Raw genomic sequence first — 16,992 nt, 5'->3', positions numbered from 1 at the left:
CTGCATATCCCCCATAATCCCTAACTGATGCACAAGATCACATCAATACTATTTGCCATCCCTTATATCCAAAATATCTGAAAAGATAGCTAAAATTCTTCATAAATATAATCATTCCATTTTCAAAAGCACACTTCCAACAAGCAACTGCCATTAATTCTTTGAAGAACAGTCTTCATTGATTGCACATCCTGGAATATATAAAGTTTCATGCACCTGCAAATTATCTGACTTTCAGCAGACTATTTGATCTCTTAATGTCCATTTTAAATAACATAAAAATATTTGCTGTCATTATGGCAAGTCATGACAGCAAGAGTCCCGGAGATGCCAACATAATAGACGAGATGCTAAAATATGGGGGAGTTGTAAAAGAAATGCATAAGCTATGTAATGAACTATGGAGATCAGGGTATGCCCCCGAAGAGTGGAAAAAATCGGTTTTGGTTGTTCTTCATAAGAAAGGCAGTGCTTTAGAATGCACCAGTTACAGAACTATTGCATTAATCATCTTGGCAAAGTGCTGATGAAAATACTAAAAGAATGCCTGAAGGGTCATATCGAGGTACATCTTCCTGATGATTTTGAAAAGATCAAGTACAGTGCAACAAATACTGCACTATGACTAATAGCAGAGAAAGCTCAAAGAAAGAACAAAAAGATGTACTGCTGTTTCGTGGACTTCCAAAAAAGCATTTGATAATATTGACCAAAATATAACATGGGCTGTCTTGGAATCCTGTGGTGTGGACAATAAATTGATCTGCCTGCTGAACGATATAAACAGCCAAGCACAAGCAAAAATCAGGATAGCAGGTGCGACTGGAGATTGGTTTGCCACTAGTCAAGGCACAAGACAAGGGGACCCAATATCGCCAATCATCTTCATCACACATCTGGGAAGAACACTAGATAAGATTAAAGAAGAAGGTGGAGTCATTTCAATAAATGGCATGAGAATAAACTACCTCTGCTTTGCAGATGACATCGTCCTGATTGAAGAAGATGCAGCAAGGCTGGAACAGACATTGCAAACACTATACAGAAGGAAAAAGATATGGACTAAATGTCAACTTTGAAAAAACTAAAACAATGATATTTGGACAACAGGAGTTACTGAACAGTTACCATAGATAGATTTCAACTGGAAAATGTGGAACACTTCACATATCTTGGATGCCACGTGACGCATGACTTAGATCCCAAAAAAGAGATAAAAATTAGAATAGCCAGAGCAACAACTATTTTAAAAGCTATGGACAAAATATGGAAGAGCCGAGCTATAAAGATGCAAACTAAACTACGCATTGTAGAAACCTGTATCCATAGAGCAGCATGCTCTATGGATGTGAGGCCTGGGTACTCCTGAGAGAATCTGAAAGGAGGGTATTAGCATTTGAGAGGAAGTGCTATAGAAAGATCTTGAGAATAAGCTGGATCCAGAAAGTGAACAATGAGGAAATCTACAGACAAATACAATCAAAAGAAAACCTGATCCAGAAAATAATCAAAAGGAAACTACGTCTCTTTGGCCATATATGTATGAATGATGAGAGGAAAATAAAAATGCTGCTGTTTGGGATGATTGAAGGAAAGAACAAACAAGGAAGACCAAACGGGCGATGACATTGTCAAATGGTGCTATAGTGAGAGTCAGATGTACTATGAATGTACACAGATCTAAGTTTATTTGTTGGCAATTGAAGCTATGATAAGCTGTGACTTTGAATCATCATGATTTTCGGTACATCCCAGGAATTATGTTTCTTGTGTGACCACTGTCAACCATCCATCCTCATATTGCACTTTAATAACATGATAATTTGTTAGTGTTTGCCCACTGTAACAAATTACTAAAAATAAAAAAAAAAAAGTCCTGGCCAAAATCTCACAGCATCAGTACTATTTCAAATGAAATTTATTATAGTAAACCTTCCACTATAACCAACTGCTCCTTTGATTTCTATACTTTGACCCGGTTTGTCATGCAGGTGCCTTCGTGTATAATGCTGTTTAATTTGTTCTTTATTTGGGGATTGTTAGTGTGACTCAATTGTAAATTTTTTGATCATCCTCCTTGTTATAACAAGAATTTGGGTTATTATTTGTACTTTTAAAACAATAAGTTTTTTCCAACCAAATACATTGGGACTTTATGATTCTCCTCTATATATGCAGTTGACTCTTACTCAAGCAAACTTGTAGGGATCAGAGAAATAGTTAATTTCTTTTTATCATTGCATTGTACTTATGGTATATTGGTCAGGACTTTTTCAGTAGTTTGTTATAGTGAGTGAGTGAGTTATATTATAGTGAGAGTCATCTGAATGTATCACTTGCACATCTCTTATTATGCTTTTTCCCCTTAAGTTATAAAATTATCTTCTTATTAATTTCCTTTACACTTTAGTTACAGCTTTATCATATTAGATGAGGCACATGAATGCACAATTCCAACTGATGTCTTGTTTGGAATTGTAAAATCAGCACAGAGGACACGATTAAAAGAGAAGATGCTTCCTTTGAAGGTATGCTGCACTTTGCAAGAATATTCAAAATCTTAAAATAATGCCATCTATATATTACTATTTTGATCCAAGAATAAACACTTCTTAAAGAAAGTGCAATTTAAGTTAGTGTCTCATAACTTTGATTATTATTGTTACTTACAGTTTTTTTTTAATTTGTGTAAATATGAGAAGGGCAAATAAGTAAATACAGTAATCACTCGATTAATGCACCCCCGATTAGTGCATCATTTTTTTTAGATACACAAATTCGATTAGTGCGCCTATATACATCTTAAAAATAAATGTTATAGATTTTAAAATTTTTCTATCTATACTTTTTTTTAATTTTTTTATGGGGGGTACTTAAGGATTAAAGCTGTATAACTGAGAGGAGGGCTCCCCATAGCCTTTAAAGGAATGCAGAGAACCAACCAAGGCTTCTGACCTAATGTCCAATCCTCACCTTCTCGTGGTGCACCCTGTTGGATACTGAGCGAACATGGATGGGCTGGCAATTTGGGATATAGCTGACCAAATTATACTCTTATTGGTTAAACCAAAATAAAAATTATGGTACAACATGACAAAATTTCATGCTGGCTGGGGCGTCGCCTGGTTAAACAAGGCAGGGAACCAGGACGAATAGGGAAAAGTCAGCTACTGGAACAAATCTGAAAACAAACCCCAACTCAACATCACCAGAGTTAAAGATCGGTACTATCAACATAAGAAGCCTGAATGGCAAAGAAATGGAGCTAGCTGGTTAATTAGATAAGTACCGGATCGACATAATAGGGGTGACTGAAACAAAAAAGACAAACTGGTGAGATCTTTCTGAGCAATAAATACAAAATGTTATATTCAGGCAATGACAATCAAGGAAAAGAAAGAGTAGCCATAGTATTCAACACAAAATACGAGGCTAATCTTCTTGAATGGCAGTCAGTCTCAAGTAGAGTAATGTGGGCAAATATGAGAATGGGGAACTGGACAATGAGACTTATTTGTGCCTATGGTCCCACAGAAGGTTCTACTAAGGTAGAAGCGGAGGAATTTTTTGAGGCTTTAGAAAAAGCAACCGACACAATGAAAAAGGAAAAATTGGTCCTTGTTGGGGATCTAAATAGCAGAGTAGGAAATGATTGTAAGACATGCAAAAATATTTTGGGAAAATTTGGAGAAAAGAGCAAAGCTAATAATAATTGCAAATATCTGTTGGATTTCTGCTCAGGACATGGACGGATTATTACTAACACCATGCTCCAACATAAAAATGTGCACAAATTTTCATGGAGAGAAGAGGCAAGGAATAAGAAAAGTCTCATTGACTATGTTATTGTTGATAGTGATGTTTTCTCCCTGGTGCAGGACACCAGAGTGTACAGAGGATTTGAAATTGGAAGTGATCACTATTTAGTCTTGAGCAGGATAAAATTGAATTTCATATTGAAAAGAATAACACATAAGAAAGTTTTAAAGCGAATAAAAGTTGAGCAGCTCTCAGATGTGAACTGTAGACTAAAATATACGAACATAATACAAGAAAAAATGAAAGATTTTGAAAACAGGAATTAAACCTTGGAGATTCAGTGGCAAACTCTGAAGAAAACATTGATTGATTCTGCCAGAGAGGCATGTGGTGAAGTTGTCTGCAAGGATAGAAAAATTAGAACTTAGGAATGGAGGAAAGAGTGCTGTAAAAGGAATTAGAGATTATAAAGGTGACATCAAAACGGGAGAAAAAGATATCCTTGAAGTATGGAGCAATTACTTCGAAAAACTGCTAAATGAAATAAGCAGTGATGACAGCACAGTGGTAAAAAATGCTGACCAGGCATGCAGTCAGGAATACATATCCATACTTGAAGTAGAAAAAGCCATCAAAGGCTTGAAATGTGGAAAGGCAGCAGGAGTAGATGATATTCAACCAGAAATGCTGAAATATGGTGGTATAAAAGTCTTACAGTGGCTGCACTGCATAGTTCAGAAAGTCTGGACAGAGGGACGAATTCCCGATGATTGGAGTAGAGCTCTCATAATACCCATATATAAAAAGGGAAATAAAACTGAATGTGAGAATTACAGAGGTATTTTCCTACTGAGTGTTCCTGGCAAGATATATGCAAGTATACTTGAGAAACGGTTGAGAAGAATTGTGGAAGAAAAGCTGGGTGAAGAACAAACTGGATTCAGGCCAAATAGAGGATGTCAGGATCAGATCTTCACTTTACGACAAATAGTGTAGAAATCATGGGAATATAACAAAGATCTGTATTTAAGTTTTGTCGATCTGGAAGAGGCATATGACAAGGTGCCAAGAGAAAGAAGCTATTCAATACGCTACAGTTATATGGTGTGAATGGAGCATTATATCAAGCAATACTTAGTCTTTATTTGAGTTGTAAGCCAGCAGTTCTTCCACATTGTGCAAATGATTTTAGATACTTTTCAAATGAATCTAAGTTAATTAAATCTCATTCTGAGAAACTGAGTGATTCCGACCTGCTAAATTTAGATGCACAGCGGGAAGATCCTGAAGAATATGAAGAAAATTTAATCACTGACAAGCCCAAAGAGATTTCACAGAAACAAATTTAAAATATTTTTCATGCATCTGAAACTTTTAAGTAGCAATGCTTAGAGACTAGCCCTTGTGAAGAGAGAAGCAGGAAAATTTGCAGAAGAGGCAGTTGTATGAAAAAAAGAAACAGAATGCCTGCCAGAATAATAAATTTTTAACTAGGCCCTGGGACATACCCTAATTCTTTTATAAAAAAAAATCAAGGGTAAAAAAAGAAATTTGTGGAACGACTTATACTTTTTTCCATAGGTTATTATACTCGATTAGTGCGTTTTCGATTAATGCGCCTGTTTTAAAGAACGCATTAGCCTCACTAATCAAGGGATTGCTGTAAACATTTTTAGATAACGATAATCAATTAGTATAAAAAAATAGAATTTCATGCTACATCTATAATCAATTGGCAGTCAGTAATTTTTATGGAAGTGTATATAGAAAATGAGAATAAAATATGGTGCAAAGTTTAAGGGCATGAATCACTTTATTTGCTGGTATTGATAGCTGATTGAGCAAAGCCTTAACTATTCTATAAGATAGGAATAACACTAATCTCAAAAATTTCATATCTGTTGTCTGTTGTCTTCGATTCATTGTTTTATTTCCAGTGCAACTTTCAGATCCATAATTGATTATGAAAAAATGATTTATTGTGTTAATAAAATAAGAAAATAAGTTGTACCATCTGATATCTGGTAGCATCTTCAGAGTTACTAGTTAAGAACATAAAATGCAAAGGAGATGGACATACAACAGGTGATATAATAAAAACTGTTAATAATATAAATTATAGTAAGTTCATGCCTCGTGTTGAAAAGAGTTTGTTGTCATTTTGCTGGTATATTTTTCAAATTTATATATATGTAAAAATTGAAACTATCATGTATATCAGAGGTTTCCAACCTTTTTCAACTTGCATACCCCCTTTTAAACCCATTTCTATAAATTGTACCCCTTGTTTTTAAAATAGCTGTTTTTAAATACTGACACTTTTGTTCAGTGCCCATGTACCCCTGAATGGCCCGCCATGTACCCCCAGGAGTACATGTACCACTAGTTGGGAAGCAATATTGTATATTGCTAAGATGGTCTTGGCATTCTTTTTTTTTTCTTCATCATATCAGCCTTATGTATTCTGTTTTCTAAAAGAAAAAAAAAAAATCAGCTAATGCCTTTTATTCCTGTATAGGGAGTAGGCGAGGCCGTTTAGCCCTATCTAACTTTTTGGAGACTGCGTGGGCAGTTCAATCTCCACTGGTACCCAATCAGAGATAGCTGGCCCAAGGCTATCACTAATTAAGCGGCACTCAGTGAAGAGAGACAACTCTTCTCTTGGTTAAGAACCAAGAGAAGGTGGCATAGACTTTGTCTGAAATATTGTGTATATTTCAGACAAAATATACACAATATATTTTGTTTGAAACAATGTGGTTCTACAGTCTATTTTCTTGAGTTTACAGGATGAAAAACCAGAATTTCTGGGAGAAAAAACCTGCTTGCCTGTGCCAGAGATCGACTAACTCGGGAACCGGTCAAAAAAAGGCTTAGAAAAATTTCCTGTAATTGCTTACTAGATTTGAAAGCAAGTCTTCCTTCATGTTAAGCTCTGTGCTGTGCAAACACCACATCCACTGAGCTACACAGACTCTCTGTTATCTATTCCATATTTAATTTGTTTTTTTGTCTAAAAAGTTGATATAGACAGCCAAAATATACCTATTTTAATCATTTCATTCTGTTTATAGAGCATCAATAGCTCACTTACTGATGATTCCTTTTAGTTGGAAAAATCTGGTTTTGAATCCTGTTCAGAATATGAAAAACCTGTAGGGACAGTTTTTAAAAGAAGATGCATTAATTAGTCTCATACAGAGGAGACAGGGTTTTCCTCAATTTTGGCATTTCAAGTTTTACATCTCCCACTAAACACACTAAACAGATCTTAGATCAGTCAATCTCAGGCAACTAGCCTAAGATTGATTGATTTGCCTGTTTAATTCTATTTACAGATATTAAGATAGAATTAGCCATTTTGTCATATTAATTAAATTTATGTGATGCCAAGTTACTTGGGCATGACATGTTAAGAGGAAGGTTAAGTAGTCTTTTTGTTGCTAATTTCACACCTCCATAAAGACATTGAAGACTTGTAACAAATTTATTTAAGAGAATAGTGTCATCTGCACAAGGTAAAGAATTAAGCTTGATGTATTCTACTTAAATTTCAAGTTTAATCAAAATTTTTCTTAATAATGTGGTCCGTATAGATTATAAAGAACAGAAAATAGTGTTCCTGCTGAACTTCTCTATAAATGTATTGTTCTGTATAGTATAAGGTTTCATTTACACCATACATATACATTCAGTGGCCGCTCAATGTATAATGTTTTGCAAGTTTTTCCCTTGGTACCTTATTACGTTTTTTTTCTCTAGATTAATACATATTCCTTAAGATTTCTTGATTATTTGTCATAAAAGAAATGGTCTTGTTAATTCTTATTTAGCCTAAACCTAACTTCTCCAGTTATTCTTATCCTTTTCTCAAGTATGCACACACACACAATCCTTCCTGAAACACTCAAGGAAATTCCTTTATAATTCTCATTTTTCCTCTTCTTAGTGTGATGGAAGATATACTACAGCCATCTGGGATCCTTTAGACTAAACCTTCTGGATTATGCATTGTACTTACTGCAAGACTTGTATGCTACTTTTTTGGCATTTCAGGTCAAGTATCATCTCTTCCAACTGTTTTTTTTTTTTTTTCCCAAGTTTTTGATGGTTTTTCTACCTCATATATTGATAAGTGTATCTTAAATGAATTTTTGGAGGCACTTTTGATATGGAAAAATATGTGAATTCCTCTTTCAATCATTGTGACCTCTTATGATTTTTTTTTTTTTTGAAGTAATTTCTCAAAAATATATCACCCTTATGATCTCTGATTCATATTATTGGTATTCATTATTTCATTTTTATGCTTTTCTTTGTAGCCTTCTTCATGTCATCTTCTGTGTTCATTCCAAAATTTTTCAACATTTATTATAATTTTTTTAGTATTCTTTAAGTGGACATACTGACTTACTAATTAGGAACTTTTTATATGACTGTTGCTTTAACCTACATCAATCATGAAGTACTTTTTTCAGATCTTTGCTGGCCTTGTTGGTACCCAGTCTCCAGCCAACAGGTTACAGGTTTGAATCCACCATGGATGGTTTGTAAAAGCTCTGGATAAGCTTTAAAAAAACAGTAATAAAATTTAAAACAAACAACAGAAAGTACTTTCTTCAGATTTTGCCATCAGGTCTAAGAATTTTTCTTTCTTGTTTTCAAATTCTTCCAACCTTTCCCCAAATATTTGTATATTTTAGTCTAAAGTTCACTTCAGAAACTGTTAGACATATTATTTTTTTAAATTTTTTTACATCTTTTTCTTTTCAATGTGATGCTCGTTTTTGTCCTTCCCAAAATCAAATTTCAGGTCCCTATGTATACTTGTATTCTTGGACCGTGACGATATCACCATCAGCAGTAATATAATAGTTGTGTGTGTTCTCTCCATGCAAATTAATGCACTTTTTGTTGGAACATGGTATTAGTAATGGCAAGTAAGTATCCTGAGCAGAAATCTATCAAGTAATGACTTGCCATTGCTAATACTAATACACAGTGGTTTTATTCATGCATTAAATATGAATACAGTCAGATTCACAGTTTAAGCTTGCATCACATTCTGATTAACTACTGACATATTTCAATTTACTGTTGTCCAATTATGTTACCATTTCTGTCAATTTTTGTAATATAATTGGACTACAAAAATATACAATGCTGATATCTGAATGGTATCTCACAGTTGGTAAGAGAGTTAGAAAGACCAAAGAGACAGTAAGAGATTGAGATTAAAGTAATGGCAGGAGCTCAGTGGCATTGAAAAACTCAAGATAGGACAGAATCAGAAGATTTGGCAATACATTCAGCAGTGGACAAAAAATAGCTGACGATGAATTTTATATATATATATATATATATGAGCTTCTGTAGGTTGGGATGACCTGGGTTTGATTCCTGTCAATGACATGAGGAACCTTTATCTGGTCTCTTTCGAGTTAGTCGGCTTCATACAGATGTAGTGGATTTTTTCACCAAGAAACTCGGGTTTTTTGTCTCCCAGAACAGGCAAACAGGCCCATTGAACACATGCATCTACAGACACAGGACACACCGGGAGGCATATGGCTAACCACCTTATCCTCAAGTTACAGTTGCGGTTGTGAAGTCCAAGAATACTTGGAAAGGTCATGGGTGCCTAAGTGCCTGTTAGGACCACTGATAGGATAGGATATATATGTGTATTTATGTTTTGCCAAATTCTTTTAGTTGTTGACCATAATTTTGACCATTGCCAGCCTGGTTGGTCAAGTTAATAATCTCTCTTCTCTAACCAGCAGAGGCTGTGGGTTCAAATTCTTCTGCAGGTATGGATGTTTATGAATGCCTTTAAGTAGCAGATAAATTTCATTGCTTAATATGAGCCTTGCTTATTATGTGAAATGGGCTTAAAGTTTCATGTTTGGTTTCTAGAGTAGGGTTCTGGATTATCTAACCTTTGATCTGGCCACTATAGTCATGTATGAAATATTTACAACCATTGGAATTGCATAAGATTCACTAAAAAAAAAAATATATATATATAGTATTAAGAGAGACCTCCAGGGAATCAGGGACTCATCGAGGGAGGTCATATACTACATGCACCAGCTATCATACTTATTCCTGAATTCATTCACGCTGCTTGCACTCACAACATCCAGTGGCAATCCATTCCAATCATGCACCACCCTATGAGAGTAAAATCTAGCTCTCGCCCCCTTTTCTTAGCGACATTCGTTCTTAGTTTCCAGGGATGCCCTCTTGTCCTTTCCCCATCCTCCATAAATTGAAAAATTCCATCAACTGAAATCCTGCATAACCCTTTCAGAAGTTTGTAAGTCTCAATCATATCACCACCTCTTGCTCCTGTTTGCTAGTGTCTGCAGTCTACAAATTCTCGATCTGTCTTCATAATCACTCTCTCCACTATATCAGAATCACAACAGAAACTAGGAGGCCAGACCTGCACACAATAGTCCAAATGAGGTCTTATCAAGGCCTTGTAAAGAAGTAAAATGACATCCTTCTCTTTACATGTGAACGTTCGTTTCAGAAATGCAATTATCTTTTGAGTTGTATTTGCAATCTTTGCCACATGGCCCCTAAACTTCAACTTCCTATTTACTAACTCCAAGATCCCTAGCCCTATCAGTTTCTTCTAGCATAATCCTACCAATATAATACGACATTGGATATCTAATCATGCCAAATCAAATCACTTCACATTTATTGACATTGAATTGACACCCATTTTCCCCATGCTCACAATTCCAGCCTATTCAAATCATTCTGCAAGTACTGCATAGCAGCAGCATTCCTGATTACCCTACCTATCTTTGCATCTGCAAAGATAGGTAAGGTAATCAGGAATGCTGCTGCTATGCAGTACTTGCAGAATGATTTGAGTGTTGCACTACATACAGCCGCAAACTTGACTTACTTGTCTGTTTGTTTGCTTGGGAAAAAGGATTAAAAAACCTAGCTTATAAAATTGCTGGGTATCTTTAACATAATATATACCCAAGGTAAAAAACTTTCTACACACACACACATATATATATTTTGATATATAGATTTCTATATATATGATGATATATATAAAAATTTTATTTCTTCTTTAATTGCATTAATATCTCATTTTCACTTGAAAATAGACTTTTGTTACACTCTTTATACTGTACTTAAAGTTATAGATTTTTAAAAAAATGAATAACGAATTTTTCATTTTTGAAAAGTTCTTTTGAATACAGACATTTACCATGTTAAAAAGATTATATGTCATATTTATTTACCAAATGAATAGCTTCACTGAGACATCGAGTGATAACTAATTAATATTTAGAACAAACTTCCGCAACAATTAATTGTAATTGTAGTAATTGTTAATGAACAAACATAAAAGGTTATAACTTTGTTCTGAGTTATTAATCATATTGTAAATTGTTTCTAACTTAATATTTTTCCTTATTTATAGATAATTATAATGTCTGCAACAATGGATGTTGACCACTTCTCTCAGTATTTTGATAATGCTCCAGTATATTTTGTAAAAGGCAAACAGTTTGATGTGCAGGTATGTTAAAGATGCTCTTCTTTTTTATTATTATTAATTAGCATCATATGAGTATCTTCATGAAGTCTCTAAAGACTCATTGTGCCTACATACTAATATTGACTTAATGCCCATCACGGAAATTCTCATATCACCTGTTCACAGACATAACACTCATAACTTCCTCTAGCAACTTATTTAAATCATTTACTACTCTCTAAGCCAAAAAAAAAAGTCCTCATAACTTGGTGTGATGACTACTATATACAACTCCTTCAGTAACTTCTGTTTCTGTCATATCTCCTCTTTTCAGCTTATCAGCTAAAGTTTGTTCATCATTTTGGTCATTTGCATCTGAATCAATCTTCATCACTTTCACATCTCCAAGAAATCCAGGCAACCAAATTTGTGCACAGTAGTCCACATTCGATTATCAAAGTCTTATAAAGAGGGAATAACTTCTTTATCTGTCAGTGATTTTTCTTAACATCCAAGTAACCCTTTGAGCTATTTTGCCCACTTTTGTAATAATATTACCATATTTTTCGATTGTGGCAGCCAGGCCCAGAAGTGGAGATACCAGGCAGAAGCAATAGCGAGGTCATCTTTACCTATAGGAGTTGATAAACGGTGTGCCACCTTTTTATTAAATTACTCTGGATTTAGAGAAAGATGTTGAAAGTTTATTTGTCACGTGGTTAGACTATAATAAATTTAGTTTAATCCTTTATCCAAGCGTGGGCAAACAAAGTTTGCACATGAAAATATCTTCAGGACTGGGGTAAGGTAGTACAACACCGGGCAACTTGTAGCAAAGGTGGACCAAGCTAACCTCACTCCTATCTCACTATCTCCCATAATGCAAAACACATCTCCTTGCGGATATGTATAATGTTATGCATTAAGGGAAGGGCCACTACCCAGACTAGTTTCTACCTTTATTGAGATCTCTTCAGTGGGAGCCAGGCCCAGAAGTGGGGATACCAGGCAGAAGCTATAAAGGATTAAACTAAATTTATTATAGTCTGACCAAGTGAAAAATAAACTTTCAGTATCTTTCTCTAAATCCAGAGTAATTTAATAAAAAGGTGGCACACCTTTTGACAACTACTATAGGTAAAGATGACCTTGCTATTGCTTCTGCCTGGTATCTCCACTTCTGAGCCTGGCTCCCACTGAAGAGACCTCAATAAAGGTCGAAACTAGTCTGGGTAGTGGTCCTTCCCTTATGGGAGATACTGAGATAGGAGTGATGTTAGCTTGGTCCACCACGAGTTGCCTGATGTTGTGCTACCTTACCTCAGTCCTGAAGATATTTTCAGGCACAAACTTTGTTTGCTCACACTTGGATAAAGGATTAAACTGAATTTATTATAGTCTAACCAAGTGAAAAATAAACTTTCAACTGGTGAAACCAGATGTAGTCTTTGTGTTCTGAAATCCTAACATTTGCTGTCCTGCCTGTTTGACCATAGTAGGACAGTTTACAGCTGCAAGGGACTTGGTATACCCCAGGTAGGTCTAGGGGAAGTGGTTGGTCTTTGGTGAGAGGATAAGGGATGCCAATTTTTTATATGGTTTGTAACAAGAAGTCAGGTCATATTTTTTTAAGATTTTGATTAGCTTTTCAGAGGTGCCCCGGATATAGGGAATGGTGATGGATTTAGTTTAATCTTTGTTATGAAAGGGGGGGGGGGTTGTGGTTAACTGGTTTTAATATTTTTTGTGGGTTGTAGTCATTGTCTAAGAAAGTGTTAAGGATGTGGTTAGGGCATTGTCATCTGAACAGATTAATTTTGCTCTCTTATATAGTGTTTTTATAACCCCATATTGTTGTGTGTGGGGGGGTTGCTGGTGAATGTATCTGCCTGTATGGGTGGGTTTTCTGTAAACAGAGAAAAACAAGGATCCATTAGGCTAGTGAGTGATTAGAGTGCCTAGGAAAGGGAGACAGTTGTTTTCCTCTTTTTCCAAGGTGAACTGGATTCTGAGGTGTTGGTTGTTTAAGTGTGCAAAGGAGTATATCTGAGCCATGTGGCCAAATAGCAAACACATCATTAACATAGCGAAGCCAAACAGTGGGTTTTTGTGGGACTGAGTTTAAGGCTTTCTTTTCAAAAGTCTCCATAAAAAAGTTGGCCAGGGGTGGGGAGAGTGGTGAACCCATGGCTGTCCCATCTATCTGTTTGTAGAATTTTCCTTGCCAAACGAAATAGCCTGAGTTCATTGTGAACTGAAATAGGGCTGAGATATCGGGAAGAAATTTGGTTTGGATGAGCTGTAAGGTTTCCTTGAATGGGACATTTGTGAATAGGGAGGAGATGTCAAAACTGACCATTATTTCAGTATGTTGGAGTGAGAGGTTTTCTATACTGGCTTTGAAGTGGGCTGAGTTTTTTATGTGTGAGCGCTTTGGCTAAATGTTTGGCTAATTTGTATGTGGGAGAATCAATGCCATCCACTATGGGATGTAATGGCACATTTTTTTTATGTATTTTTGGAAGTCCATATATTTTTTTTTGGCCGGGGGGGGGGGGGGTTCTAGAGTGAAAAGGTTTTAGTTTGTTGGTAATTCCACAGGCCAAGAAGTGACCTTCTTAAGCATAACTTTATTAATATTCAACTGATAGCCATTTTCACATGCCCACAATTCCAGTCTATTGAAATTATTCTGCAAATGCTGCATGTCAATTGCATTCTTGATTATCCTGCCTATCTTATAGCCATCAGCAAGCAGCCCTGTCTCCTGTCAAATCTCTTCCAATGTCACGAATGTAAAGATTGAAAACAATGGACCAAGGGCTAATCCCTGAGGTACAAGAATCTAACACTTTATAATCAAATCCCATATCCTCCATCTTATGTAACAGCCTTCCATATATTGGTTTGTTGAGAATAAACACTTCACAAATGCTGATTGAGTCAATAGACACATCAGCATTTTAAGATATGTCTTTGCGCTGCTCTTGTGCAATGTGATTACCATACATTCTTCCCTGTTCTGAGACAAATTATACAGCTATGTCAATGTGGGCATATCTAAGATTTATTTTAGTGATTTTTTCGTTTTTTTTTTTTTTTATTATGGACGATGCTAAAACAGCAGTCACCTCTGAATTGAGCCTGTTCAGCTGAACACTCTTAGCAGTTATTGATATCCCATCAGTCCTATTGTTGAATTCTTATTCAGTTCATGCAAGAACTCTAGTACCTCCTCCTCATACACATGCTTCTTCGTCCAGTGTAGATGTATCATTGAGCTATATGTTGCATATACCAGGTTGATAGCTCTTGGCAAAATGGACACTCATTAGTTGAACAATCTTTTCTGCATCTGCTGCTTGCATACCACCTGTATTCATTAGTTATTATTTCACATTTATTCTTTTGGGTTGTCTTTAACTTGCGGGGCCAGTTTTTTTTTCATGCTCAGATTTAGCTTTCCATACAATACTCATAACTCTTTTGGCTTGTTCTTTATAATTTTCATAACTAACATCATCATTTCTTTTCTTTTGGAGTTACACATTGATCAGTATTCATTATAAATAATTATGGAGACTCACTACTATGTGAAAGCACTTACTTTAATTTGATTAAAATAAAATTCAGTGTTTTGACCTTTATGTTAAGGTCATCCTCAGGAATACATGTATATACACTGGATCACAAGCTACATTGATACATAAATATATATCTCTTTACACACTGGCAAAACTACATCAGTGGTTACTAGTTTCCTATAGTTTGTTAAGGTTACTGAGTGTCACGGGTTTCAAATTAAATTTCTGTTCTTCCAGGTATCCAAATATGGTTATTCCTGCTTGAAAAATTGTTACTATTTCTTCCACATCACTTTTTCTTTAGAATTACTTCTTAGTAAGAATGCACATCCATTTTACTCCAGAGATTTGACAGTTATTCTTGACACTGTATGACATACACATTCTGATATTGCATTGTAGGAATTTTTTTAATACTTCCCACATTGCCAATGTCCTCATCTAGCAACCAATACTAGACCTAGTATTGGTTGCTATATTATTATTATACAGGCACCCCCATGGAGTCCGAAGACTCATTGTGGGAGATCCAATCTATCCACAGAATCTATCACACCTCTCCTTGAACCCATTAACAGAAAACTAACTCACAACTGACTGGCAACCCATTCCACTCATTCACCGCTCTCCAAACAAAAAATCTAATCCTCAGACCCCTACTGACCACACCCTTGTTCTGGTTCCTCTGGCCAAATGCTGAAACATTTCCTCTGCATCTATCCTATAAAATTCTTTAAGCAACTTAAAGGTTTCTATCATATCCCCTCTTTTTCTCCTATCACCTAACTTCTGCAATCCACGCACCTTCAATCTATCCTCATAGGGCACATTCCACAGGCCGCTCACCATCTTAGTCACTCACCTCTGAATCCTCTCCACCGCTTCCACATCACAAAGAAACCCAGGGGACCAAACTTCATCTATTTCCTGGAGTGCAGTGCCATCATTGTGATAAACAGCTTGTAATCTATTTATCCCAAAGTGCATAACTTTACATTTCTCAACATTAAACTGACACTCATTATCTTTTGCCCATACTGACAGCCTTTTTAAATTGTCCTGCAAGCTCCACATCGCCTTGATTAACTATTACTCTACCTAAATTCACATCATCAGCAAACAACTGAATATTTCCTTTCAGGTTATTTCCTATATCATTTATGTACAAATAAAACAGTAATAGTCCTAGCACTGAACCTTGGGTCACACCACTAGTTACCTTCTTTTGCCTCAATTCTGCTCCTCCATATACCACTTTTTATCTGTCCAGCAGTCACCCTCTTATCCACTTAACCAGTGTCATATCCATCCCCTTTTGTTCTAATTTGCATAACAGTGTTTCATGTGGTATTCTGTCAAATGCCTTTGCAAAATCATCATGTAGCCATTTCCTTTATCCAACTCAGCTGTTACTCTATTATAAAAACTTAGTAAATTACTAAGGCATGACTGACCTTTCACAAAGCCATGTTGACCCTCATACAGTATCATATTTTTATCTACCCATTCTTGAATTCTCTTTTTTATCAATTTTTCTAATACTTTTACCACCATGCCTGAGATACTGATTTGTCTATAATTTGTCTTAGAACTATATATAATTAGTCTTAGAACCTCCCTTACAAAGGAATAATTTTGCCCTCTTTCCACTCCTTTGGAACTCTACTAGAGCTGAGACTTAAGTTAAACAGCTTAGTCAAAGGCATTGCCAGTTCTCTTGCACATTCTTGCAAAACCCTAGCTGATATCTCATCTAATCCCACAACTGTATTTACATTGAGATTCTGCAATATCGTAAGCACCTTTAATTCATCCTCCTCTGTTCCCACATTAGTGTCTGTCACATAGGTTAAAGCAGCAACTTCACTTGGAAGATATACGCTTGCAAAGTGGTCACTCAGTAACTCAACTATTTTATCCGCTTCCGTCTCCTCGTGACCATCATCACTCATAAAGGTTAATCTTCCATGGGCATTCTTCCTCTTACATGCCACATAACGAAAGAACTCTTTGGGATTTCCTTTGGCCTGCCCAGCTAAATTCTTCTCATAATCTGATTTTGCCTTCCTTGCCATGCTGGTCACTTTTCTTGCCTGAACCTTGTTACTGTTCATGAGTTTGCTGGTCACCTTT

At 35.8% G+C, this 16,992-nt stretch overlaps 1 protein-coding gene across 1 annotated transcript in view; it reads left to right on the top strand.

Annotated features, from left to right (window-relative positions):
- The window catches only part of LOC150095056 (ATP-dependent RNA helicase DHX33-like), a 202,020-nt gene that overhangs the window by 44,868 nt on the left and 140,160 nt on the right, over positions 1-16,992 (top strand). Inside the window, exons 7-8 of the mRNA XM_090410944.1 lie at positions 2,411-2,528; positions 11,219-11,317. Of these exons, the coding sequence (XP_090267070.1) occupies positions 2,411-2,528; positions 11,219-11,317 (217 nt within the window). The remainder of the gene's footprint in view (positions 1-2,410; positions 2,529-11,218; positions 11,318-16,992) is intronic.

This window comes from Typopeltis vanoorti, chromosome 21, assembly GCF_054136105.1.
Source record: "Typopeltis vanoorti isolate ZY-2024b chromosome 21, IOZ_Tvanoo_1.0, whole genome shotgun sequence".
Lineage (NCBI taxonomy): Eukaryota > Metazoa > Arthropoda > Arachnida > Uropygi > Thelyphonidae > Typopeltis > Typopeltis vanoorti.
This window is presented reverse-complemented; position numbering and strand designations above follow the sequence as displayed.